General features: G+C 52.1%; 7 protein-coding genes across 7 annotated transcripts; 4 read left to right on the top strand and 3 right to left on the bottom strand.

The window, feature by feature from the left end:
* Positions 1-1552: 1552 nt before the first annotated feature.
* Positions 1553-3883, bottom strand: J4E82_007082 (uncharacterized protein; the record flags this gene model as incomplete). The annotated part of the gene is made up of 1 exon (XM_051733331.1): positions 1553-3883. One exon carries the CDS (start codon positions 3881-3883, stop codon positions 1553-1555), a length of 2331 nt encoding a protein of 776 aa, XP_051586933.1.
* A 3165-nt stretch (positions 3884-7048) lies between these two features.
* On the bottom strand, positions 7049-11579 carry J4E82_007081 (uncharacterized protein; the record flags this gene model as incomplete). Its single annotated transcript, XM_051733330.1, has 10 exons — positions 7049-8238; positions 8298-8521; positions 9357-9548; positions 9611-9886; positions 9942-10254; positions 10337-10416; positions 10468-10640; positions 10788-10972; positions 11022-11157; positions 11217-11579. The coding sequence occupies 10 exons, from the start codon at positions 11577-11579 to the stop codon at positions 7049-7051; spliced, it is 3132 nt and encodes a 1043-aa protein (XP_051586932.1).
* A 2517-nt stretch (positions 11580-14096) lies between these two features.
* Positions 14097-16228, top strand: J4E82_007080 (uncharacterized protein; the record flags this gene model as incomplete). The annotated part of the gene is made up of 2 exons (XM_051733329.1): positions 14097-14156; positions 14213-16228. The coding sequence occupies 2 exons, from the start codon at positions 14097-14099 to the stop codon at positions 16226-16228; spliced, it is 2076 nt and encodes a 691-aa protein (XP_051586931.1).
* Positions 16229-16406: 178 nt separating this feature from the next.
* On the top strand, positions 16407-17210 carry J4E82_007079 (uncharacterized protein; the record flags this gene model as incomplete). The annotated part of the gene is made up of 1 exon (XM_051733328.1): positions 16407-17210. The coding sequence occupies one exon, from the start codon at positions 16407-16409 to the stop codon at positions 17208-17210; it is 804 nt and encodes a 267-aa protein (XP_051586930.1).
* A 97-nt stretch (positions 17211-17307) lies between these two features.
* On the bottom strand, positions 17308-18626 carry J4E82_007078 (uncharacterized protein; the record flags this gene model as incomplete). Its single annotated transcript, XM_051733327.1, has 2 exons — positions 17308-18418; positions 18514-18626. 2 exons carry the CDS (start codon positions 18624-18626, stop codon positions 17308-17310), a joined length of 1224 nt encoding a protein of 407 aa, XP_051586929.1.
* Positions 18627-18841: 215 nt separating this feature from the next.
* On the top strand, positions 18842-19756 carry J4E82_007077 (uncharacterized protein; the record flags this gene model as incomplete). Its single annotated transcript, XM_051733326.1, has 2 exons — positions 18842-19060; positions 19112-19756. The coding sequence occupies 2 exons, from the start codon at positions 18842-18844 to the stop codon at positions 19754-19756; spliced, it is 864 nt and encodes a 287-aa protein (XP_051586928.1).
* Positions 19757-20573: 817 nt separating this feature from the next.
* Positions 20574-23049, top strand: J4E82_007076 (uncharacterized protein; the record flags this gene model as incomplete). Its single annotated transcript, XM_051733325.1, has 3 exons — positions 20574-20715; positions 20764-21128; positions 21175-23049. The coding sequence occupies 3 exons, from the start codon at positions 20574-20576 to the stop codon at positions 23047-23049; spliced, it is 2382 nt and encodes a 793-aa protein (XP_051586927.1).
* Positions 23050-24120: the final 1071 nt, after the last annotated feature.

The raw sequence follows: 24120 nt of genomic DNA, 5'->3' as shown, positions 1-24120 counted from the left end.
GCAGGTGTCTATATTATCGAAATTGGGAGGCTTCGAAGCGTGGATGGGGGCGACATGGATGGCGACACTACCAGATGGATATGCACAGGCGAAGGGGAACACTAGGACTGGGTGAAGGGTGAAGGGCGAGCGGCGATGCGGCTGGTGGAGGTGAAGGATCGAAGGCAGAGCCAAGCCCCGGGCGGAGGAAAGAAGAGGGGCAACAATGGGACTGATGGCGGGAGGGATGACAAAAGCGCTTTCACAGTGGATTTGGCATGCTTGTTGACAAGACGTTTACCTCCATTGGAGATACGGTGAGGCGTTGCGGAGTGCAGTGGGCGGGAAATATAGGGTCAACGCTTGCATAGGACAGGGGTGCGCCATTGTTTGTCGCTTTTAAGCATCTCGGCTGTAACCGCAGCACCAAGTACGAGAATCGCATCCAGCATGAGAATCCCATGCCTGCTGGGATACATAGGCGAGCATCGTCTTCGCTGCGCAGCCTCGGGCGTTCCCTGCGACTGTGTCTGTACGTCCGATTCTGACACTCTGTTCCTCGTGAGGTGCGACATCCTTGGAACTGTTGAACACGCGCGGCCTCTAGCAGCTGCCAGCCCAATCTAGTAAGGCGGCATGCGACCCACTGCATTTCCTTGATGTCACCTAAGCGCGCTTCTTGAAGATGCAATAGTCGCAAACATCATCGTTACTCTGGCCACAGGGCGCATGCATGCGCTTTTAGCTTCGCAGCAGCCGCATCTCCATGTGTTCGCATGCACACACAGATTTCTAGCTCTTGTACTTGGTGTAGTTGCGGCAGCAGAAACTCAATCCGTCGCCCAGATTCCCGACGATATCAAACCCGCTGTTAGTCGCCATTAAACCTCTGCATTTGTGGGCCGTCCCTGGTTGTCGAACCCGTGGCTAGTGGCTTCACCATAGCGCGATGCAGTTCTGCACTTCACAATTGCCGTGGTGGAGTATTACATCATTATACCATGTCGCGTGAAGTATAGGTGGATCTTGCGATAACTTCATGTCGATTTGCAATGCAGGCTTTTTTTCTTCTCTGTAGATCCAAAAAGTGTGATAGATCGAGCACTGTAGACAGGACGTCATTGTTTGCATGTCCATGTACAATTCAACAATAGGATGTTGCATCCTGTGTGATAGATTCAGGTTAACCCGCCAACTCCCTGTAGGCGCTCGACCCGCTGTATGGGGAGGCCATCAATGCTAAGCGTTACTCCTAGATGCAGTAAGACAAAAGAGACACTAAAAGATATACAAGCACAACGGCAAGGTAAAAGCCAAAACCAAATGTCAAAATGAACTGATTGGCAAAAATATGGATGAAAGGCTATGTACATGAGAAGCCTGAAGAAGAATCGGGATAAAAGGTATGTGACGGAAAACAAAGGCTGAAGAAGTGAATGTTGGGTGCTTGCTCAGCCAAGCTTGACCCTGTGAACATGTGGGATCAGCGACCAACAAGTCCTACAATATATTGCAGGAGCATGTAAAGTGCCGATAGATACGGCGGCGCTGATCCTCACATACATACTGTCGCTCACGCTGACAGCACATGCATGTCTTCATCCGCCTCAGGGCAGATTCGGAACGGTTGGAAGACAGTCGTCTTGCCTTTATGAGCGTGTACCGCTAATCCCATCTCACGCATGCGTTCTGCACCACGTCCGGGAGCGGGCCGCTTCTCTTTGGCGCCTTTGCGGTGTTGCTTACGGTACAACTTCTCTTTGCGTCGTTGCCTCTTCTTTTCGAGTCCGACCTTGATGTCAATGGCACGGCGGATGGGCATATCCGACGCATCAGCATCCTCATCATCCTCAAGATCGAATGGATTTCTCATAGTGATGGGGGTTCGAGGAACGGAAGCTGAGACTGTAGGTGCAGGGCGCTCGGCAATACCAGCAAAGCGTATCGACGTATCGCTGCGTTGACGTGTGGTTACAGGATTGACGGAACCGCGACGTGTCGGTGGTGGTGACCTGAGACGCATTGGAGGCGGAGGAGATTGTAGCCGCTTGGGAGAGTTTCCAAACAGCTTACGTGGTGGTGGCGAGCGGTGCACAGCACGCTTTGCAGGTGGAGGTGATCGCAAGCGCTTAGGTGACGGTAGGGGAGAGCGCTTCTTGGAGATATGCTGGCGCCCTCGTCCATCAATATTAACGGGGTCCATGCGACCATGGATCATAAGATGGTCAGACTCGGAGACTTTCTCATTCTCAGAAACCTCGTCCTCGTCATCGTCAGGAAGTTCGGGGTCCGACGTTGGGAATGTAGGGTCGATGTCCTGGGGCGTTGGCTTGTGCTTGGCTGCGCGCCGGCGCTCAAGTGTTGACATGTACGCAGCTTCGGCAGGCCTATCCTCGTCAAGAGTACCACAAACAAAGTCGGTACTGTCAGGCAGCTCAGGACTGGGAACACGGATGTTGACCGGCTTTGACTTTCTGCGCTTGGAAGGCTTATCCATGATCTTGAGACCTTCGCGGCTTTCCAAGGATCCAATCGACGATTCTGATACAGTTCGGTGAGTCTTTAGGCGAAGATGTTCCAAGTGCTCCACAGATGTCGCTGCGGTTGATGCTCCGGGTGCCCACCAATCGTAATCAGATCCAGCATCGTCCTCGTCATCTGAGACGGCAAATCCGTTCTCATCATCAGTCTGGAAGCCTTCATCAGTAGCGTCGCTGTAGGCATCGCTACCGTCCGCATCCTCGTCAAGCAGATCATCGTCATCGTCGTCCATTTCAACATTGTCCCCATCCTCGTCCTCATCCTCGTCTTCTTCGTCGATCGCCTCTTCTTCTGCCACCTCCTCGCCTAGCTTACGCAGGTTGTTCTCGATCTTGAGAGTATCCTGGACAGTAAGTCGGCTTCTGTGGCAGGTAACTTCTTGGGTCCATTCTTCAACCTCCTCTTCCGAGCTAGCAAACTCGTGGAAGCGGTATGCTTCGCAGCGAGCGAGGTCGGAGTTGGAACTCAAACGACGAGTTCGGTCAACCGGGCGTACCTTTCGGACGCTGACAGGAGAATTGTTGCGAACCGTAGAGTCCGAGTCCCGATGCACCTTGGTGGCAGGCTTTGGAGACGAAGGAATGCGGCGTGGTGGTGGTGCGGGACTGGCCATGCGCCTGGGCTTGGAGGATGCCTCTGTGGATGGCTTAGATGGACACGCGAACTTGATGGTGCAGACGCGCTTAGGGGGTTCTCCGGTTTGGGTTGCGGGCGCAGGTGCGGGCTTTGCAGGTGCCTCCACTGGCTTCTTATCCTCCTTTGGGCCGCATGCAAACATGATGCACCTCTTTCTTCCCAAAACGGCTTCAATGCTCTGCTCGGTGCTTTGAGGCACCGTCTTCGGTACCGGAGTGACGTTCTCATCATCGTGCGAGACAACAGATACTGGTAGCTCCAACGGTTTCTTGTTGAACGTAGGCAACATGTTGTGGAACGCTCCCGAGGGGGGCGGTGGGCTCGGTGTACAGGGCCGTGTGCCAGGGCTTGTGAAGCCTCCGTCGCTTGTGAGATCAGCTGTACCGCTGTTGTTGCTCCATGTCGAAACGCACGACATGCCGCGGACTGGGCTTGCATCCGAGTGTTCTTCGACAGGCGAGCTCGCGTTCGAGCCCGACTTGAGTGCAGAAGTGAGAAGCGATTCCTTGCGATCGAAGAGAGGTTTCGATTTGGTGAAGGATGTTGTTGAGGAATGACGAAGGGCCAAGGGTGCAGGACGCTGCGCGCGAGGTTCAGGGGGCTCGTCCAGATCGCCCACAATCTCGTCCTCGGCCGTCATAAGCGGTGGTGAGATATTTGACATGTTCTGCGGGGTGTCTGTTCGCAACGCGCCTTGTCTACCAATGTAATCCTGCTCGTTCGCCATGTGTTCTACAGCCGGGTGGGTGTCGATGGTGGAACGTGCGCAGAGTGGGTGCGAAGTAGTAGGAACAGATGCAATTGTTGAATGGGGCAATGATGTTCGAAGAGTGATGCGGTAATAGTGAAGTTGTAGAGGCGTGATGCAAAATATCGTCGTCGTCCAGGCTGTTTCTTTTTGGCGCAACGCACCTGCCGCAGCGTTCCTGGAGCCAAGTTAGACCAGGAGGTGTGTTGTGTCGATCGTTCGAAAGTCTCGGTATTGGAGTCGGTGCTGGCGTATTACTGCTTGGCTGTATCGATAGTTGTGTGCGAGGGTGGGGCCCCAAGGGAGGCGAAGTGTTATAATATCGACAGCAACATGGCGGACAAGTGTGAAATTGAACCGTGAATGGAACTAAAGGCGGGCTTGAGGACGTGTCAGAAGCGACAAGCGTCGGGCAGTGTCGAGTGGGAAGGGGTACCTGGTGAGGGTGAGGGAGAGTTACCCACCGCAACGTGTGGCGACGGGCCGCAGGCTAGGAATGAGCCCGTTGACAAGTGATGGCTAGCGGGTGTGTAGATCAACGACCGAGTCTGCTGTCAGACGACGACGCTGCGCATGAAATGCTGCAATAGTAGTGTGGCGCGGCGGGTGGGACTTGACTTGTAGGAGAGAGGAGAGAGAGGAATTTGATATGCGCTCTGGCGTCTCGGCACGATTTGGTTTGCAGAAGCAGGAAACAGTGGGTAATCGGCATTTTAATTCGTGCCCACGGACACCAGGCACAGCGCAGCCAATACCACGCTTGGCCTTTGTCAATTGCGCAGTGCCTAAGCATGCACCTGCTCCCGTGCTCCTGCTCAATTCACGCTGCCGCACCCGGGCGATGCGAGCTTGGCCGTCAGTATTGGCAATTTCTGCTCTGCCCCGTCGTTACCACTCATCAAACACTTTGTTTGTTGAATCGGCTTCTTTGTCTGTGCTGGTAGCATGTCATAGTCGCCCACGACTAGAATACACCAGAATCCGGTTTCAGTCTCCCAGGGCCCTCCGTGGACAGCTCCAGCACAGCCGATGCAAGACGCAATCGAATTGCGCACATCCTTGATTCCGCATGCTTCGGAACAAGGACCCTGATCAACGCGAAGGAAGCTCTTCAGGGCCACTTCCCCTCGAAGCGCTCTATCCCGCCGACGACGCCACGCTAGCGACGCCTATGCTCATGCCTCACACCTTCTTTCGACCATCCGTCCGACGTCGCATGCATCCTGCTGCAAGCAACACGACCACATGCACGCGCTGTATGCATCTCTGCTCAGCTCGACTCCAACCACGCCAGCTTACCTTTTCTCAAATGCCTCACTTCTCGACACATCTCCAGAGCTCCATCCAGAGCTCCACTTGCTGCTTCATCTCTCTCCATCAACTCTTCACCGCTACTTGACCGCTTCTTGTACTTTGCGCCTCACCTCCTAGTTCTAGCATGGTGGACGCGTCTACACTGTAGTACATCATCTGACTGTCTATGGGGCGACGCCATTCAAGCCTTCAAAACAACGGGATACCGGTTTCAACCACCGTGCCCTGCATCAATCTGCAAGATACTGCTCGTGCGTCGCCGCGCCCTTGTGCGCAGTGCCCAGCAATAGGGTCCATCAAGCCTGGGATTTCGTTCGCTGAAAGCGAATATGCTCGCCTACACCATCTCGCCAGCAAGCGCCTCAGCCGGCTTAGATCAAGCTTGTTCCAGTCGCCGGCGTTGTGCACGCGGGGAATCAGCCGAACGCTAGGATGCTCTCCAGAATCTCTGAGGCTAGTTTCACGCAATATCAAGTACCGACTACCCCCACGCGCGGTTTTCGCGCCAGTGCTGAAGTCCTGTGTCTTCTATACGTGTGTTGCATACTTGTCAAGTACCCCTCCACGTTACGAAGTTTAGGCATTACCCGGCATCCGGCGCGGCTTGCTACTTGCGGTCAGGCCTAACATTGCTGTCTTCTTCTGAGATAATCCTTGTCTTACCGCAATGACGTAGTTCTCGAAGCCGATAGCCGCTTTGCATATGCGCGTGATATTCAGCACTCGATACGCCCCTCATCGGTCTACGGCGTCGTAAACACTTGTCGTTGCTTTCGATCCCCACGTGTCGAAGGTGGACCTTGGGTGCCAACAAGGTTCCCCTCACTTGCTAGTTGACTCGGCAGTGGAGCGGTACTTGCGCCATACTTGCCTGGATGGTTGTCTTCAAACTTGCCAAAACACTAGAGGCCGAGACGTGTCGCGACGCACTTACAAACGTACTCGAGTACACCTTCTGCAAGAGCCGTTTTGACAAGCTAACGTCCGGTTGAGCGCCAATAGATGTTATAGCAACATTAGGTGACGGAATGCTGTGAACAACTCATCTGTACTCGATCTCGATCCTACACCCACACGCAAAAAGCAGTCTTTCACATGTCTACGTTTTTTTCTCTTTCTACTCATCTGACATCACCCGACATCTCCTACCACACCTTCCATACAGCCCTATCCAACACTTCAACCTCTGCACACCACTTCAATCTTACCGTCGCACAACAACGTCCCGTCCATCCAAGCCAAGCGCGCCTAAGCAATACATAACCTTTCCTCGCTTCAGCCAAGTCCTGGGCATGGCTGGTCATCTGCCTGTTTCATAGATGCGGATCATTTGCAAGTAATACCGAAAGCCAAGCCACATACTCGGGAATAGTCTGGGGGACTTGTGTCAGACTATGGGGTTGGGGAAGACGTGGAGTAGGTACTGTAATCTCCGAGAACAGAAATGGAGGTTGTTTCGCATGACTGGCTTCCATGAGTAATCTTCCGGCGCTGCTTCGAACTAGCGCGTTGGTAATGAAGTAGGTGATCTTGGAGCCGCGAGGCTTAAGGAATCTACCACATTGAATACCTCTTTTTTTTTCAGGAAGCCATTTCATGAGTCGCCTGGATGTCTTACACCCTAGATACGATGGTTAGAATTCAAACTCAAACAATCCTCACTGTTGGAAAATACTACATCACTTTTGGCCAACCCATAAGATTTGTTCATATCATGTAGTGTGCGATGGTGATTATCTCGAATGACTATGACTGCCGTTTGATCGCCCGTAAAGCATTCTAATAGGGCCATGTGGTTGTAGCAATTTTACTACACACACTCCATTAACACTACTCGTTCGAACTGGGTATGCTCAACGGCCTCAACTCTTGAATCTGATTCCCTAGTTGTCTCCCCTCCACTCGCAGCTCCTTCTTCCAATTGTCTCTGACAAAGTCCAATGTCCTCGCAAACACCAGTTCTCTCTCGTTGCGCTCATGCTGAGGCACAAACGTATCTGGAAACTGTGTCCAGCCATGTCTGCAACCGGGCGCGTGCCAAACTTCCATGCCTCCGTTCTGCGTGCTAGGCACGTTGGAAGATCCAGCTTGTCCGCCCCGGTGTCCGTCCCAATCGCCCTCTCGTCCGTCGCCAAAGCGCACAGGACCATTCCAATCATTGTTGTTCATCTTGTCTACCCATACATCGCTTTGTACTGCTAAGCTATCCTTTTCAGGCAAGACGAGGAGGATGGCAGCGTTTTTCTGGATGTGTACAGGATCGTTCAAGCCGGGGCTCGCTCGTGGATGTGGTCGCAGCTTGCGCGGGAGATATGTTGGACCCATGATTGAAAACAGTCCTGGTGCTTTCGGCTTCTGCTGATGGTGATCGTCAGGTCTCAGCGCGTTGGGCAGAGGCTTCATGGGACGCTCATGTGGCAGTAGTCGTGCGTCCAGCGAAGGGTAGAACAAGAGAAGTGGCAGCATGCGAGGCTGTGCTTGGGGTGGGGGTAGGAGAGATGGCCACGACTCGAAAGGATCGTCCAGTATTGTGGCTCTGCGGTTTTCGGGCAATCTGGGCGACATGGTGTCCGCAGGGGCCGGACCATTGGTGCGCGAGTGAGGCCCTAGTGTAGTCGACATTCCAAGCTCGGGACACGGAGGTACTGATATAGCCATGTTCAAAGCAATGTTTCCTCCTGCTGAGAAGCCCGAGATTGCAAGACGTGTAGGGTCGAGAGTGATGGTCTCGCAGTGCTCGACGTGTGGAGCAGTAGGTTCCTTCTTGTTTTCCAGCGCATCCGATCGTATTATCGAGTAGTACCGCTGAATTTCCTCCCTAAGGACCTTGCCGGCCTTCGAAACCCCACTTGTATCGAGTATGGCTGATAGAACGTCTTCGGCGTCGTGGATTGCCGCAGGGAATTGATGGAAAGGTCCTATGCGATACGACACGCTGATGACAACGGCCCCGAGCTCGCGAGACATCATTGAAGCGTACGGCGCTTGTTCCAACGGCGATCCCATTATGAAGCCTCCACCTGGTTCCGTTAGCCTCGAGTGTCCCTGACGTTATGCACCTCGTATCCGGGCTTCATACCATGAAAGTCCAGCACCACAGGCACACGCCATTTTCCAGTCTCTTTCCTGTCTTGATCGCCATTGCCCTCAAGATCGACCGGTTTTGGCGGCACAAAGACGTAGATATAGATGAGGTTGCCTCTTCGACTTGGCAGCGCTACGAGAAATGGATGCGGCCCCTTAGGCGACGTGATGTGTAGGATGGAGAGGGGAACAAAACGCGGAATCTGCACGAGTGCAGTGCTGTGATGCAGTCAGTAAACATGTCATAGATAATTCGCAGTATACCATACCGCCATTGGATGCGAAAAGGAAGGCGGAAGAAGTAGGCAATCGAGTGCCAATAGCTGCTCATCATTACTATGACATGGAGGTAGGTAGGGTGGCGACGTTCATGGCGCGAAGGACTCGTCGTATGCGGCTGCGTCACGCATTGAATGCTGAGTGAGCAATGTGTGTGGGCGCGATTGAGGATACTAAGGGGGACGCGGACTGTGTGCCCAGCTGGAAAGCACGGAAGCCATGGAAGCCATGGGCTGGTGTGACGTCAGATGTTGTTCGCGTGTTGCGATGCAGGTGAAATCGTGCCCTGGCCGAGAATTGTTGATTGTGTTTCAGTTTGGTCCGGGCTGGGCCAAAGCTTAAATGAGCGAAGCATCGCATCGATAATGCATCCATACTCAGACAAGTTATAGCAATTGCAGATCACGTTAGCGTCATGCCCGTCATCTGAAGACATCAAAACGTTGTTCGCGTGTTTGCGCGTTTGCGCATCGTTCCAGCACCCAAACGTAAAGGCATGCAAACAATCTGTAGGGTAACAATGGGGTCGCGCGAACACGGAAGACGCACTATGAAGCCAAGGTTGTGTCCAATCGTCCAGAACACATAAAACATATCAGTCTATTGAAAAGCATTTAAGTACCAAACACACTGTGAGATTCGGTTTATCTAGAGCAGCTGACCATGATCACTATGCCATATGTTGGCGTAGGCGGAGAGCGCAAGCCGCCTGAAGCAGGCTAGGTATCACGTACTTTTGAGCGACACAAGACGCAGACATACCAAAGCAGCCTACCAAGCAGCCACCTTGTCGTCGGCATCAACAGAGAAGCCACCACCACCAAAGCCACTATCATTGCCACCGCCGCCAAAGCCGCCACCGAGACCGTCGTCAGACTCGTCATCAGTACCGTCATGCCAATCGATAGTGGTAGGGTCGTCGGGCATGTGCTCCTGAAGAAACTTTGGAATCTCTTGCTTCGACTCGCTGCAGAGGTGAAGATACAAAGTCAGTGTATGTTTCATGCATTTAGATCAGTCATAACTTACCAGAGAATCTTGCACAGATCTGGACCAAGGTCTTCGTTGCGGTCATTGTAGAAAGACGTGGCCTTGCCCTCGTTGCCGATGCGCGCGGTACGGCCGATGCGGTGGATGTACTCGGTGATACCGTCGTGCATGGTAGAGGGAAGGTCGTAGTTGACGACATGCTTGACATTGGCAACATCAAGACCACGAGCAGTGACGCCGGTAGCAACCAGGATAGGGCAGCGGCCGGTACGGAAGGAACGAAGAGCATCCTCGCGCTCGCGCTGAGTACGGTCTCTAATATGAAGTCAGTATATGTCCCACGTTGGGATCGTACAGGATTGTTGCATACGAGTGAATGGAGGTGACAGGCAAGCCCTTGTTGTACAGATAGTCATCCACCATGTCGCACTTGACCTTCGAGTTAGTGAAGACCAGGGTGCGCTGGGGTCCTTCACTGAAGATCAAGTCGAACAGCGCCTGGCTCTTGGCGCTCTCCTCAGTGAAGATGATCTGCTGCTTGATGTTCTGATGGGTGCTGCCAACCCTACCGACCTTGATACGTACACACTCTTCATCCATATACTCTTTCGCCAATCGGCGAGCAGACTTGGGGAAGGTAGCAGAGAACATGAGGTAAGTGTGGTCAGCATCCGAGTTCTGATCTAGAGAGATTGTTAGCAGATGACGGAGAAGATGAGTCTAATAGCAAGCTATAAAGATTAATGTTTGCAAAGGCTAGCATACCCGAACCCTGGAACAGCTTCTCCATGGCCTTCTCCCAGCCAGTCGAGAGCAGCTCATCAGCCTCGTCGATGACCGTGAATCTTTTTATAATGGTCAGTAATGTGATCACGTTGCGAGCTTGCTTGACTTACTTAAGACGGCGGAATGACAGCAGGTTGACATTCTGCATGAAGTCCATGAGACGACCCGGAGTGGCGACGAGGATGTCACAACCCATCTCGAGCTGCTCGCGCTGGTTCTTGGTAGGCGCACCACCATAGACGACGCAAGGACGCAACATAGTGCGGTAACACAGTCGACGCGCCTAAAGTTTGTGTGTATGCAGTCAGTATGTGTCTCATCTGTAAAGTTCACCCTAAAGGTGCACGCTGTGTTTTATGTTGTACTTTGTACATATAAAACACAGCGAATGCCCTCGGGATACTCGGCAGTGCTAGGAAATATCTCTCACCTCATCGAAGATCTGGCAGGCGAGCTCGCGAGTGGGACAAACAATGAGGACGAGCGGCTCAGCGCGGACTTTGTCAGTCAAAGGGTTGCACCGGACTGGGTTTGGACGCGGAGCAGCTAGTTGACGGGCCTTGCCCATGAGCTTTGACAGAATCGGAAGGAGAAAGGCAGCAGTCTTGCCGGAACCTAAGCAGTGTCAGCGAAAAGAGACTGGATTGTGTTCGAGGTGACTTACCTGTCTGAGCAACAGCAACGACATCATGTCCGGACAAGATGGCGGGGATGCAGTAGGCCTGGATCGGAGTTGGAGCCCGGTACTGGCACAACTTGACGTTGTCGAGCATGACAGGGTGAAGACCAGCATCCTCGAACTAGAGAGATTAGCAGAAGCATCTACGAATACACACAAGTCAATGTTTGTGTGACTCACGTTGCGGACAGGGCTGATCTTGGTGGGACCCTCGAGAGTTATATCGAACGAGAGCGCCTTGATGGCACCGCCGGCGCGCTGGAGATACTGGTCGTCGAACAGCATTTTCTCCAACTCTGGGTTGGGCTCGCCCACGTCACCGAATTCATCGTCCCACTGGTAAATGGCGGCATCGGACAGCCAGACGGCAGTGTCGCGGGTCTCGTCCTCAGCGGGAGTGCCACCAACGACGGTCTCGTACTGGAAAGGGACAGGATTATTCCATCCAGCATCTTGAGCACGCGCGAGATCAGCTGCCTGCTGCTCCTTGCGGGCTGCAGCGGGATCGGTCGCAGTTGCCACAGGCGCTCCAGTGTCAGACATGGTATAGATGAGAGGATGTAGTGCGTGCAGCTACTGCTTGAAAGGGGTTATAAATTGCAGCGTGGACGAGCGTTGGGTGGTCAAGGTAGGTGAGTTGGAAGTCACGGTGAGAGTAGCCGTTGTTGTTTATATCGACAGAAGGAGCAGGAGCAGTACGCAGTAGTGTCTCTTAGCGCGCCTTCCTGGGAGATCCTGGTGCCTGACGACGACCACAGCAACAAGCGAGAGGCGAGAAGCTTCTGTGGCTCAGGTGAAGGAGGAAGATGTCATTATGAGTATGTATGGGTAGCCTGTGTGTCAACTGATATGTACGCTGATGCCAAGGTACCACAAGGAGATGCGGTGTGGTTAGAGCAGCTGCAAAGTCTATGGCACAATGTGGGGCAAAGATGTGACTGATCAACACGATATCCATGCTCTTTTGGAAGAACGAGTTTCTTCGTAGCCACGACACAAGGTGATGAGCGGTGAAGCACCACTTGAGGCCAGGGACCCAAGTGAGAGAAGGAGGAGGAGAAGAAGAAGAAGAAGAAGAGAGAGGGCAGAAAGCCTCCGGTAGGTTTGAAGATAATGAGAGAGTTTGTACCACTTACGAAAGATATTGGCAGCTATGCTAACTGACAGACATATGAAGGGTAGGTATAAACGTCCGACATGTTCAACACCATAGAATGAGAACAAAGACTGTATTGATCGATGATGAAAATCACCACAGCATAACGAAGCGAATCTCACTCAGCACTGCTATATTCCTGTGACATGCAAGAAAGCCCGATATTACTCTTTGCCTCTTGCACGAACAGTAGTCTGAGATGATGACTGCCAGCGCTGTCGGATCGTTTTAGTAACCGGTGATCAGATACTACTCTTGCTAGATAGCAGTATGTGGTTTCTGAAACGAACTATTGTGACGACTACGGCGTTTCGTAGAGATGTCCACTGAGACGTGACTGAAGGAGACTGAGAATGGAACGGCGCAACATGAACAATTCATAGATAAACTCACAAATCGGGTCCGTCGCACCATGCTTTATTGATCTTGGAAACTAGAGTCTTCCCCAGAGTGCGTCGTCTACCTGTCCATAATGTAGGGCTGACACGCATTTCTCACTTTTTACAAGATGGTGCGATGTGTAATTAACCTGCTATATGTCTTTTTTGACAACACATAGCGCAGCAGAGCGTCGCCTCTACGGCGAGTTCCAGTCGTATAAGAGGGCGGAGAAGGCATCTGCAGCGATTGTCGTCGACAAGACCGCCATTGTATACTCCATCTAACTGGAAGTTTGTCAGCACTGTTCTTTCATTTAGGCTCAGAAGCATATCGATCCTTTTCACAACAAGAGAGCATTGAGTTGTGTCAACTCGACTAGATTTGACTTACTTGTTTCACTTACTCTCTGCACATCTGACACCTAGGTAGTTTGCTCGTGCGTTCGAAACCCTCCTGCCTTGATGGAACACTCTGTCTTTCGAAAGACGGCCCTCGGAACAACATCAAGGCCCCTAGCTCGTGAGCCTTTGCGATTGATAACTAGTATTACACACTCTGGATGTTAGAGTTGTTCACTGTGTTCACGAATGAGGACAGCGGATTAAGTCTTGCTCGTACAAGGTCCATAGAAACACGTGGCCATCCCGCTGGAACTTGCATGGGGTACATTGTCAACCTCCAAAGCAGTTATCCAGCAAGGATAGAGTCTTATTCCGCTGCTTTCGACCGTTTCCGTCGTAGTAGTACAAACGAACAAGGTAATATGGGCTTTGGCTTGACGGACTGCCCCAAGACAACTTTCGAGACAGCTCTGCTACATCAAAGTAGACCGCTGGATTCTCTGATACCATAGGCCGAATCAAGTCAGTGCTCACTTGTGCTCGTAGATACACTATCCGCCGTGCCATCACTCGAACAAGTGCCGCGATCTGACCATTAGTTCATTGTCGATATCCAGTGCCCTCGAAACTACGCGTACCTGCTTCTGTTGACTATCTGCATGTTCCCCCGCGGTATCTGCAATAGGATTTTGCAAAGACGTGATACGCATATCACACAGATAAGCATCGTCGGAAAAATGAACGTATTGACGATTCAACGTCCAGTTGCGAGGCAACCTCGTGTATAGTCCAGAAGAGCTACTACGAAGCATTTACGTTAGTTAGATGCCATTTGAAAGTCGGGCCGATAGGCTTACCTGCATCACTCAATACGTCTCTTACATTTCTCCATTGACTGTACTAGAGGTAACTCCTTTTTGATGTTGCGGTCAAAGCAACCAGAGATTGGTGGCTTGTTCCAGTTAGCGAGTGGCCCGACCGGGTGTACGTCATCAATTGTTATTTCCTGGCGTTGTCCACGCGACAACCCGCGCATCTCGCGCATCTTGGTTATCTCACATGCACGCCCCTCGTGCACACGCCTGCAGGTCGTCTTCGTGGTTTCATTTCTTCTTGACGCAACATGCACCTAGACTCATTTCTACCAACTCTTCTGTTCAAGACCCCACGGTTTGACTGATCATGAACGATCCCGGCCTTGATGAGCCAGCCACAGAGGCAGCGCAAGATGTAAACAACAGAGTACACGCCGAGGACGATCAAGCTGAGCAGGAAGAGCGAGAATATCTCGATCCAAGTTATGTTCCCCATTACCCCGGCCCCGCTTCGCATACGCTGACGAATTCAGTCAATGGTGGTTTGCGTCCACAGCGAGCCCCCTCATAGCAGGAACATTCGGGCCTATCGCCAACGGATTTTCGATTTGCGCGCTGGTTGAAAAATGGAGAGTGTATATTCCTCCTGGAAGCGATGAGGGACATGGATCGAAGATCACAGATCCGAAATGGCTTATCGCGGTCAACTCAGTCTCTCTTGTCTTCGCTCTGAGCGCGAACATCAGTCTGCTCCTCAACATGTCAAGGAGACTGACTTTCGAAATTGCGCAGCCTATTACCATCATCGGCTTCTATCTAGCTGGCTTCCTTCTGATGGCGCTTGTAGCTGTCGCTTCATCATCCGTGTTTCGGATCCAGCCTATGGAAGAGCATGCCTTGAGCCAAGCATTCTACTACGCTATTATAGCTGCCGGCATCTACTTTATCATCGCCTCTCTTATGGCCTTTACTGCCTTCGGGGCGTACAAAGGGCACTACGCCAGGGAGTTTCGATTGACAGCTAGTCAGAGGACGCTAATGTTGCAGACTATCGCCTTCATAGTGTATCTGCTTGTTGGCGCTCTGATCTTCTCTTACGTAGAAAACTGGATGTTCCTGGACGCCGTGTTCTGGGCCAACTTTACCCTCCTAACGATAGGATTCGGTGGAGAATTTGTGCCTAAAACACACACTGGTCGCTCACTCTTGATTCCGTATGCAATTGGTGGCTTAGTCACAGTTGGTTTGGTTATTGGTTCCATCCGATCCCTCATTCTAGAGCATGGAAAACAAAAGATGGCTGCTCGATTCATGGAAGTTAAGAGACAGAAGGTCCTCGAGTCTATCGATGGTGACACACATACCATACGCATCTCAATCTTTGAAAAGGTCAATTTCTCTTCAAAAGGGTTGACAGAAGCTCAAAGACGAGAGCAAGAGTTTCGTATAATGCGGCGCGTTCAAACGTTGTCCGAGCGGAAGAGAAGATATACTGCATTGGCTCTGTCAACCACTGCCGCACTTCTGTTATGGTTTCTGGGCGCTCTGGTCTTCATGTACTCGGAAAAGCCCCAGGGATTTACCTACTTCGTGGCGCTATACTACGCCTATGTTTCTCTCCTCACAATTGGTTACGGAGACTATGTCGTCCAAAGCAATGCCGGGAAAGCCTTCATGGTGTTTTGGAGTTTGCTCGCAGTCCCAACACTGACGATTCTTATTTCGAACATGGGTGATACAGTTATTAAGGCTTTCAAAGACTTTACTATCTGGCTGGGTTCACTCACGGTCCTACCAGATGAAGAAGGACTGAGCGCCGCACTTAAAGTCGGATGGAGAAGGATCAAATCCGGCAAGATCGGTGAAGAGGAAAGAGTGGGCTATCATGAGGGTCCTACCAGTCCAAATGAACAACGCACTGATGACCGCTTAGCAGCGTACCTTGAAGAGGAGGAGCTTGGAAAAGCACAGGAGGCGGACGAGCATGGAGACTATCTTGAGCGTGATATCCGATTTTATCACTTCGTTCTCGCAAAGGAGGTTCGGAAACTGATGAAGGACGTTGAGAGTTCGTCGTCGAAACAGTACGAGTACCATGAGTGGCAGTACTACTTGCGTTTAATCGGTCAAGACGAAGATGACGCTTCCAAACATCGACAACCCAAAGCCAATACTCGACACGACGACGGTGAGGCCCCTGATATCGGCTCTGCAGATGACGGAAAGAAGCTCGCATGGAGCTGGCTCGGCATTCGCAGTCCGCTCATGGGCAACCAATCCGAGCCTCAGTGGTTGCTGCAAAGATTAGCCATGAAACTGGAGTCGGAGATGCGCAAGATGAGCTCACCTGACGAAGAAGTAAGAAAGACCAAGCCACCGATCTCTATGGCAGAGTTGAGAAAGAGAAAAGGCAGCGGAAAGACGTCGGACGATGCGCATACGTTGCAAGTAGACGTCGAGGCCTCGACAGTCGATCGATGCGCGAAGAAGGAAGATTGAAGGCGTGAAGGGGCGATATCAGTGCATTAGACGTGAAGTGTGCGTTATGGCGTTTGCATGTATTGATTATGGAGGGTTCATATACATTTTCTAATACATCATAATTGCCTACACCGCAGAGAGTTCTATTCTCTTTCTATGACTTTAGAGCACCACCAACAACAACTCAACTCTCACTATGTCGTTGGTAGCCATTTCGCTGCCGACTTTATGGCTTGCACCTCCTCCAGGCTTTGCTGCTTCTTCACATGATCCCAACATTGAACCTGCATTTATCGCTATCAGTGCCATTTTCGCTAGCCTTGTCGTTGTCCTTGTTGCAGTCATACTTAGCAAGAAGAACAGAGGCAGTTTTCTTGATGACACCAGTGAGCACATAGAGCGAATGGACAAGCACCTCAAGATTAGTGGGCCACTGGAAGACGTACTGAGAAGGAACAATGCAACAGACCACCAACCCAGACCAAGGCTATGGTCAGGGTTTTCCAGTTCCAATTCGGATATCGTTCGAAGAGATCATGAAGTCGAAGATAAAGAAGCAGAAGCAGCAGCAGCAAGTAGAGGAGCTTTTGAACTAGCCAGCAAACCAGTTCGTACACCAATCTTCCACATTATCGCACCACATCCCCCAAACGCTGTTGGGCTCGAGGTCCGTCCGCGTTTATTCTTACAAGGCCATGGATTGCCTACTCGAGATGTTTACCTACCGCCACCCCGAATTCCCCAGTCTGGTAACTACAGCGGCAGTAGTAGCAAGAACAATGCGCTTCTGCAGACGCACTCTGCACATACTGCCAGTCGACATCCGCACTCCGAATTCGGCGACGATAGTACGGTCGTGGGCGACAAAGCCGAAGTCGAGACTCTGCGTAGCGATCTGAATTTTCCGGATACAGACTCCGATAATGCATCTTATGACGAGAGGCAATGGAAGCTAATGGACAACAAGGCACTCGGCTTGCTAGGCAGGCACTGGGAGTGATTTGGAAGAGTACGGAAACATCGATTAGAGTTGGAATTAGAGGTATCAGTATTGTATCAAATCGATGTGTCATCCACATTCCTGCCAGCTCAAACTCTCACTTCAGCCGCCCAAAATCAGCCTTGAGCTCGACGTCTCCATCTTCATCCAAAACTTTGCCTCGATCCCACTCCCTCGCCTGGCCCTTGCTTGTCCACACCACATCCTCCTCATTCTGTGTGTCTCCTCTTTCCCACTTCTTCACCTGCGCGTCTGTGAACCCTGCGGCCTTGAGTCGATCAGCGCCTTGTTGCTGCCAGTGGGCACGGTCGCGCAAGGCTTCCAGAGCATCACCCCAGTCGTCTTCCACATCGGAGGTTACGCAAACGTCTGTAGAGGGGTCGTAGGTGGAAGAGAATCGCGATTCGATGCCCATGTTATTTGCTTTGTAAGCACCACGTCCTTTGGAACGTACGGTGGGTTCGCAAGGTGGTGGAATTGGGCCTACGATAGCTTCGAGGGGATCAGAGTCGGATGCTGGGGATGCGGATCGTTTATTGGAACGTCGGTCGTCTTCATGCGAATTGGTGGTAGTGTGCTTCTGCTTTGGACTTCGAGAACGAGTTCGGTCTCGATGCCTACTACGTCTCCTATGTCTTTCGGTATGCCGTGACCGTGATGGCGAAGATGTTCTAGAATGCGACCTGTGCCTTGTATGTTTGCGCTCGGTGTCGTCTCTCCTTCGAGGTCTCCAACGCTCTTGCTCTTCATTGTACTTGTCTTTGCGCGATTTGTCTCGGGGAGACCTCGATCGTATCCGTTTCCGACGGGAACGGTCTTCCTCTTCACTATCATGTTTTCTCTTATGTCGATACTCATCTCTACTTCTGTCTCGATGTCGACGGGATGATACACCCGCCGAAGCATCCCGTTCCCTGTTTCTATGCTCTCTCCTATGCCTGCTCTTATCCTCACTTCGGTCTCGCCGTCTGCGCGGCGTTGCGTCGTGGCCGTTACTGTCGCTTGCTGCTGTGATCAGCCGTCCTTCGGGGCCTCTGCCATTGTCCTCTTCGCGACCGCCCGCCCTTTTCCGGTCGCGGTCCATCTTCCTAAGCCGGGCGCGTGACTCCTCCGCCTCTTTCGCAAGGAGCGCAGTATTGTGGCTATCAGTCTGGCGAATAAGGTGTTGCAAAAAGTTCTTGTTCGGTCTCGGCGCGCGAGAATTCATCCTGTGGACGTGAGCCTGAGAAATCCCGCAAACGAGTGCTTGTGTACTTTCAACGCGTATGCAACGGCATCGCGGGTACGGAAGCTTGTAACGCACCTCCTCGGATTGAAGGCATCGATGCCAACAAGCTCATATGTCTTTGTGGCCTTCTTCGCATCTTGCTTGAGTAGTTCTGCAACGTATGCATCGTCATCTATGTCGCGCGCCATGACCGGCGGCTGTTGTGTGGGTGGATGGAAGAGTCGCTGAAGTCTGGGCTCCCGAGAACCCTGGACGGCCATGTGAAATCATTCCGGGCCATGCGACGGGCCGGGCTAGCTGCATGCGGTAGTCGCCGCGGGGAACTCAGCCCTACGCGGGCAGTCGCGATTGCCCAAACAAACATTCAATCCCTCTGCAAATCAACATACATACGACGAGCAACATGGGACCCAAACGAAAATCGGCTCCGCCAACACCGGAATCAGTACTGGAACAGTTACAGCAATCCAAGTCGCTGAAGCTTCTGGCCATTGCCGAAACATTATCGCCAAAGGATCTCCCACAGGCTGAGAAGAAGCGCAATTCTGCAGCATCAGAGGACAGCGAACAGAACGGCGACACCCACCCGGCAGCCCTTGAAGCTGATCTGCTCCACTACAAAGTTTGTGTTTTCGCGACCCTACCAAGAATTCACGTCTGACCAAGGATGCAGGAACTCTTCAGCAAACTACGCTTCAGCTATGTCGAACAGGTCACCAAAGAGAAGTTCCTGCGCAGCATAACGGAAAACCCACCCCGCTTAGTCGAGGCTCCTGAGAATGATGAGAAGGAGAGAGAGATACTGGCTCTGAAAGCAGAGCTCAAGGAGCGCAAGTTGGAAGTAGCTGAGATCTTGAAGCAGCTGGAGGACAAGGGAAAAGAGCTTGCGTTGCGCTACGAGGGGCTGCAACTACGCACACAACAGCTTGAGTCACTTCCAGCCGAGATTGCAGGCCTCGAGGCGAGACTTGAGCAGTTGAAGAACGACCAAACACCAGTATCAAAGAACCCTGAGTTGTCTCTGCCACTTCCTGAAACTCAGCGAGTACTCAGCGAACGAGAAGCGGAACTCGCAGCCCTGAATGCGCAAATAGCAAGTCTCCAAGCTACCATCCCGAACCGGACCAGAGACCTGGAGAAGCTCGAGCGTGAGCTGAGACCACTAGAGACACAGAAACAGGGAACCGTAGCGGCAGCCAAAGAGGCCCGGAGACGGAAGGAAGAAGGCGGTGGGATCGGAGATGAGCTAGAGGAGAGAGGCAGATGGCTCCGAGCGTCTGAAAAGGCGCTAAGGGAAATGCTGGAGGTTGAAGGATGACGTCTTTTGTGATGAGCGTGTATGTGATGTGTTTCTGTCGGCGTTACGGACTCGAGATACCACTTGGAACAAATTTTTCTCTTTGCACAGTCTCCTTCCTAATGCACCTGCGAACACGGGGTTGAACATGCCGACAAGCCTAAAAGTCCTAGTGACCGTTCGCCTCATTGCCAACGCATCGCAGTTCAAGGGACGCGCGAGCTAATCGGCCTCGGAAACCAGAAATTCGCGTTGAAACATAATCTGGGCGGCTGGGTGCAGGGGTTTGGGGCGTTGTGGTTGGCCAGCCCCAGCCACTCACCGCCAGAGACCTATCGATTACGTTGCCAGGCCATTCGACCCATAAACATAGGCGCAGGTGGATCCCTCGACGAGCTAGTTGAGCTGGCTACCGATTCCATCCTTTCGTGACATCTGCAGCTGCATTGCTTTGGACAAGATTTCGCAACCTGCATTCCTCGGAAACCTCTTCGCCCAGACGACGTCGAACCGTACGGCGGCGACAGGAGCTGACGTTCCCCCACCACCGTGAGCTGTCCACACGGACACGCTCTACACTACCACACCACCGCCTGGTCTCAGCCTGCGTGTAATTGCTCCACGGCGCAAGGCTCACATTCGCTATTCTTACGCCTGTCACGACGTTACGACTCTCTGTTTCCAGTTCATCGTTGCTTGCCTGCGTTGTTAGCGAGATTCCGGTTTTCTGTCGTTACCTCGTCCGTCAGCCTGGTGTGTTTAACGACTTACGCATCTATCTCACGACTGTTTCTGAACGAATTCGCCTTTGATCTGGAAACGAGTCTTCGCCGCAACAATGTCTGGACTTTCGGATCCGGGGTCGAGTGTCTACGACTCGGCCACGATGCACGTGGGAGACGGAACATGGGATTCGCAGCGCAACACTTTTCTGCTGCCCAACTTGCAAGGCCCAAACTTTGAGACGATGCGATTGAATGGTGAGAAGGCACGCCCTTAGAAGAAGAATGTACCCGCTGACCTTTTAGGCATGGGCAATCGTTTTCGTAGCATGGCCGGCTACAAGGCTCTCATCACAGCGCACGGCGTTTTAGCTGCCATTGCTTTCCTGTTCGTGATACCGGCAGCTATCTTTATGGCTAGCTTCTACCATCGGAACCCGCGAACCGCATTGCGAGTCCACATCTGGTTGCAAGTGCTGGCAGTTCTTCTCTCGACTGCTGCCATCATCTGCAGCTTCCAGGCTGTCGGCCTCGAAAGATCCCTGACCAACCCGCACCACGGTATTGGCGTTGCGCTATATACTCTTGTCATGGTGCAAGCTCTAGGTGGCTCTGTCATACACAGACTAGAGAAGGGCAAGGAACGGTTCAAGATTCCTCTCAAACTTATGGTATGTACAAGACACGAGTCATCTCAACAATTACTGACATGTTCAGATCCACCAATGGCTAGGCCGTACTATCGCACTCCTTGGAATTGCCCAGGTTCCCCTGGGGTTGACTCTCTACGGATCACCGCTAGCTTTGTTCATCCTTTTTGCCATATGGACGTTCATCCTAGTGGTCCTCTACTTCGTCCTTTCGTACAGGACCCAACCAGAGATGGACTTTGACGATCGTAGCACCTACGTAACCGACATGACCTACAGTACCAGGAGAAGCCGGCGGACGAGTAGAGGGCCTGGCGTTGGAAAGCTTGCAGCAGCCGGTGCAGCCGGTGCAGGATTAGCCGCGCTGGGGTCAAGAAGATCTCGAAGCCGTACTCGCAGCCGACGTGGCGGTACAGTGATCAGTTCACGACCTGGCTCTCGTTCTCGGCGTGATTCACGTTCTCGTGTCGCCGACTCTGAGTTCACGGAATCCTACTTGAGCGACGAAAAATACGGTGGTGATCGCAACAAGGGTTCCACATGGAAAGATCGTCTTTTAGGAGCCGGTGCCGCGGCTGGAGGCATCTTCGCCGTGAAGAAGCTGTTCACTCGCAAGCCGAAGCATCCTCCAACAGAGACAGGAAGCGATTTCAGTTACAGCCGCCCAGTTGAACCCTCCGAAGTCACCCAGACCGACCTTTCTAGACTTGAAGAAGGAAGAGCGCCTGAGTCTCCAGCAAACCGTCGTGACAACTGGCGTCGTGACAATCCGCAAGCATCGGCAATGTCTGGAAGTAATCTACGGAGTGGTCATCGTCCAGCTGGAAGTGTAACATCGATCGACTCTTTCGATAGTCGGACCAGTCTTAGCGAAGAGACCGAGATGAGACCTAGGGATCGATCATATGGACTTAAGGAAGGAGTCGCTTCGCTTGGTGTGGTTGGTTTCCTGAAGCATTCTCTGAGCCGACGCAGTAAGAAGAAGGAAGACGAGCGTGTGGAAGAGATGAGGCAACAGGATGAAGAAGAAGAACGCATCGCTCGCATGAACAGCCAACGTCGTAAGAAATACACGGGCGACGGAACGCCGAGAGGCAACAGACCGCCATCTACTATTCTGTCTGACAGCGACATGACCGGTATTACACCTTCAGTGGCACCACGTCCACCCAGACCTATGGACTCTACCGTCACGCCCAACCCTAGTCGCCCTCCTCGCGCTGGTGTATATAGTGTCCTGTCCGACTCTGGATCCGAAGCCTATGACTCTCCTGGAGGCCGTCACCATAGCCGACGTCGCACCGGAGACAATCCTGTGCTGCCCGCTGGTGCGGCTGCAGCAGGCACGGTGACTTCTGCTGGATCTCCTTCTAAGAAAGAGCGCCGCGGTAGTAGAGACGACGTGGCATCTCCTCCTGTATCAGTGAAAGTCAAGATGCACAATGACGGTCGGCATGTCACCCTACGACGACTAAACGAAGAAGAAGCAGCAGCAGAACGTGAGGCAAGGAGGAAGGACCGTCGAAAGAACCGCGCTGGTAGTGTCAGTTCACTGAGTGGCGTTGGAGGAGACCACTGGCGCAGGACGGAAGCCATGGAGGCAGCACAGGCACAAGAGATGGCACAGCAATCTGGAGTGCCTCCGCCAATGCCCATGCCTAGTTCGAGCACCTTACGCATGCCCGAGGCCAACATTCCTCCTCCTCCACCAGGTCCACCACCGATGTTCGGTAACAACCAAAACCTATCTCCGGACTACGGCAACATCCCACCTCCTCCGCCGATCCCAGCGGCGGACACTGTTTTGAGCGGTAGTCCTATCTACGGCAATGGCACGGAAACGGACCTTAGTAATTACGATTCCAACAGGCGTAGGCGGAGAGCAGAGCGCGCACAGGCTAAGCAAGCTAGGTTAGGAGGAAGTCGCGTTGAGTTTTCATAACGACTGTCTGATGGTGATGAGGAACAAAGGTATGAAAGGATGATTTCGCGAGTTGCATTTTCTCTGGCGTTCTGGGTATCGAGTTTTGGCCGTTTGGCCTTGCCGCAGATTCAGCGTCATGAGCATCACATGCTGCTGGTGATGATGAGTAAATAGATTGAGCATAGCTTTTATATACATGTATCCATCTACGCTTCGGCGTAGTATAAGTACTCGTCTTTGCTAATTTTATGCTACAACTTGATAGATGCATCTTGACACACATCGTACTACAACGCGCCACTGGCAACTAAGGCCATGCTCAACAAATTATACCACAAAACTTAACTAGCCGTATAGTAGCTTATCGTAGGTGGATAGTCACCCGTCGGCAGACCATGTGCTCTGTTCTCGTAGGGCCTGATCTTGCTCGTGTCGACGAAAGATTGCATAATGGTAGGGTGTTATAGAAGCTGTGGTGACATGAGCAGGTACTAATCAAGTTGACGGCACTAAGATCGATGACGGCCAAGGTATTGTACAGAAGATCGAGCACTGGTAGGCCTTATCGTTGGGAATTAGCATGTATACTCTAGGCTGGAGGCTATGATGAAAGTATTTGGTGTTCTACCTTACTTCCATGCCTCGTCATCTGCTTTTTTTTTTTGCTGTCATGAGAAACATCCCGTTTTTTGTTTGAGCCTAGCATTGGCGGAATGATGCCCGAATCGGTGCTTTGGGTTCGAGTAAGAGTGCTTCCTGAATGGGAAATCTGTGAGGATTGGGGTACGCCTAAGTTTTCATCCAAAAAAATAATAAGCTGGACCCCAGAATAACGTGTAGGGCGTCCTCTCGTGAACATAGTGGTGTCTTGATACATACATCATGATACTGATAGTTCAATACTGTATGGGTTATTCAAACAAGTCATCGCACAGCCATTGCAGAGTCTGTTGTTACCATAACACCTAGGTACCTTGGTTGGATATTATCATGACTACCTAGGTACCATGGTTGAGCATGGAGATGGCTACTTCAGGCGCAGCATGGTAAGCTGTCCTCATCTCTCGCTACAATATCAACCAAGACACA

This window comes from Alternaria postmessia (genome assembly GCF_024291825.1).
Source record: "Alternaria postmessia strain BMP 2775 chromosome Unknown scaffold_45, whole genome shotgun sequence".
Classification (NCBI taxonomy): domain Eukaryota; kingdom Fungi; phylum Ascomycota; class Dothideomycetes; order Pleosporales; family Pleosporaceae; genus Alternaria; species Alternaria postmessia.
The sequence above is the reverse complement of the archived record's forward strand: the minus strand, read 5'-3'. Positions and strand labels throughout refer to the sequence as shown.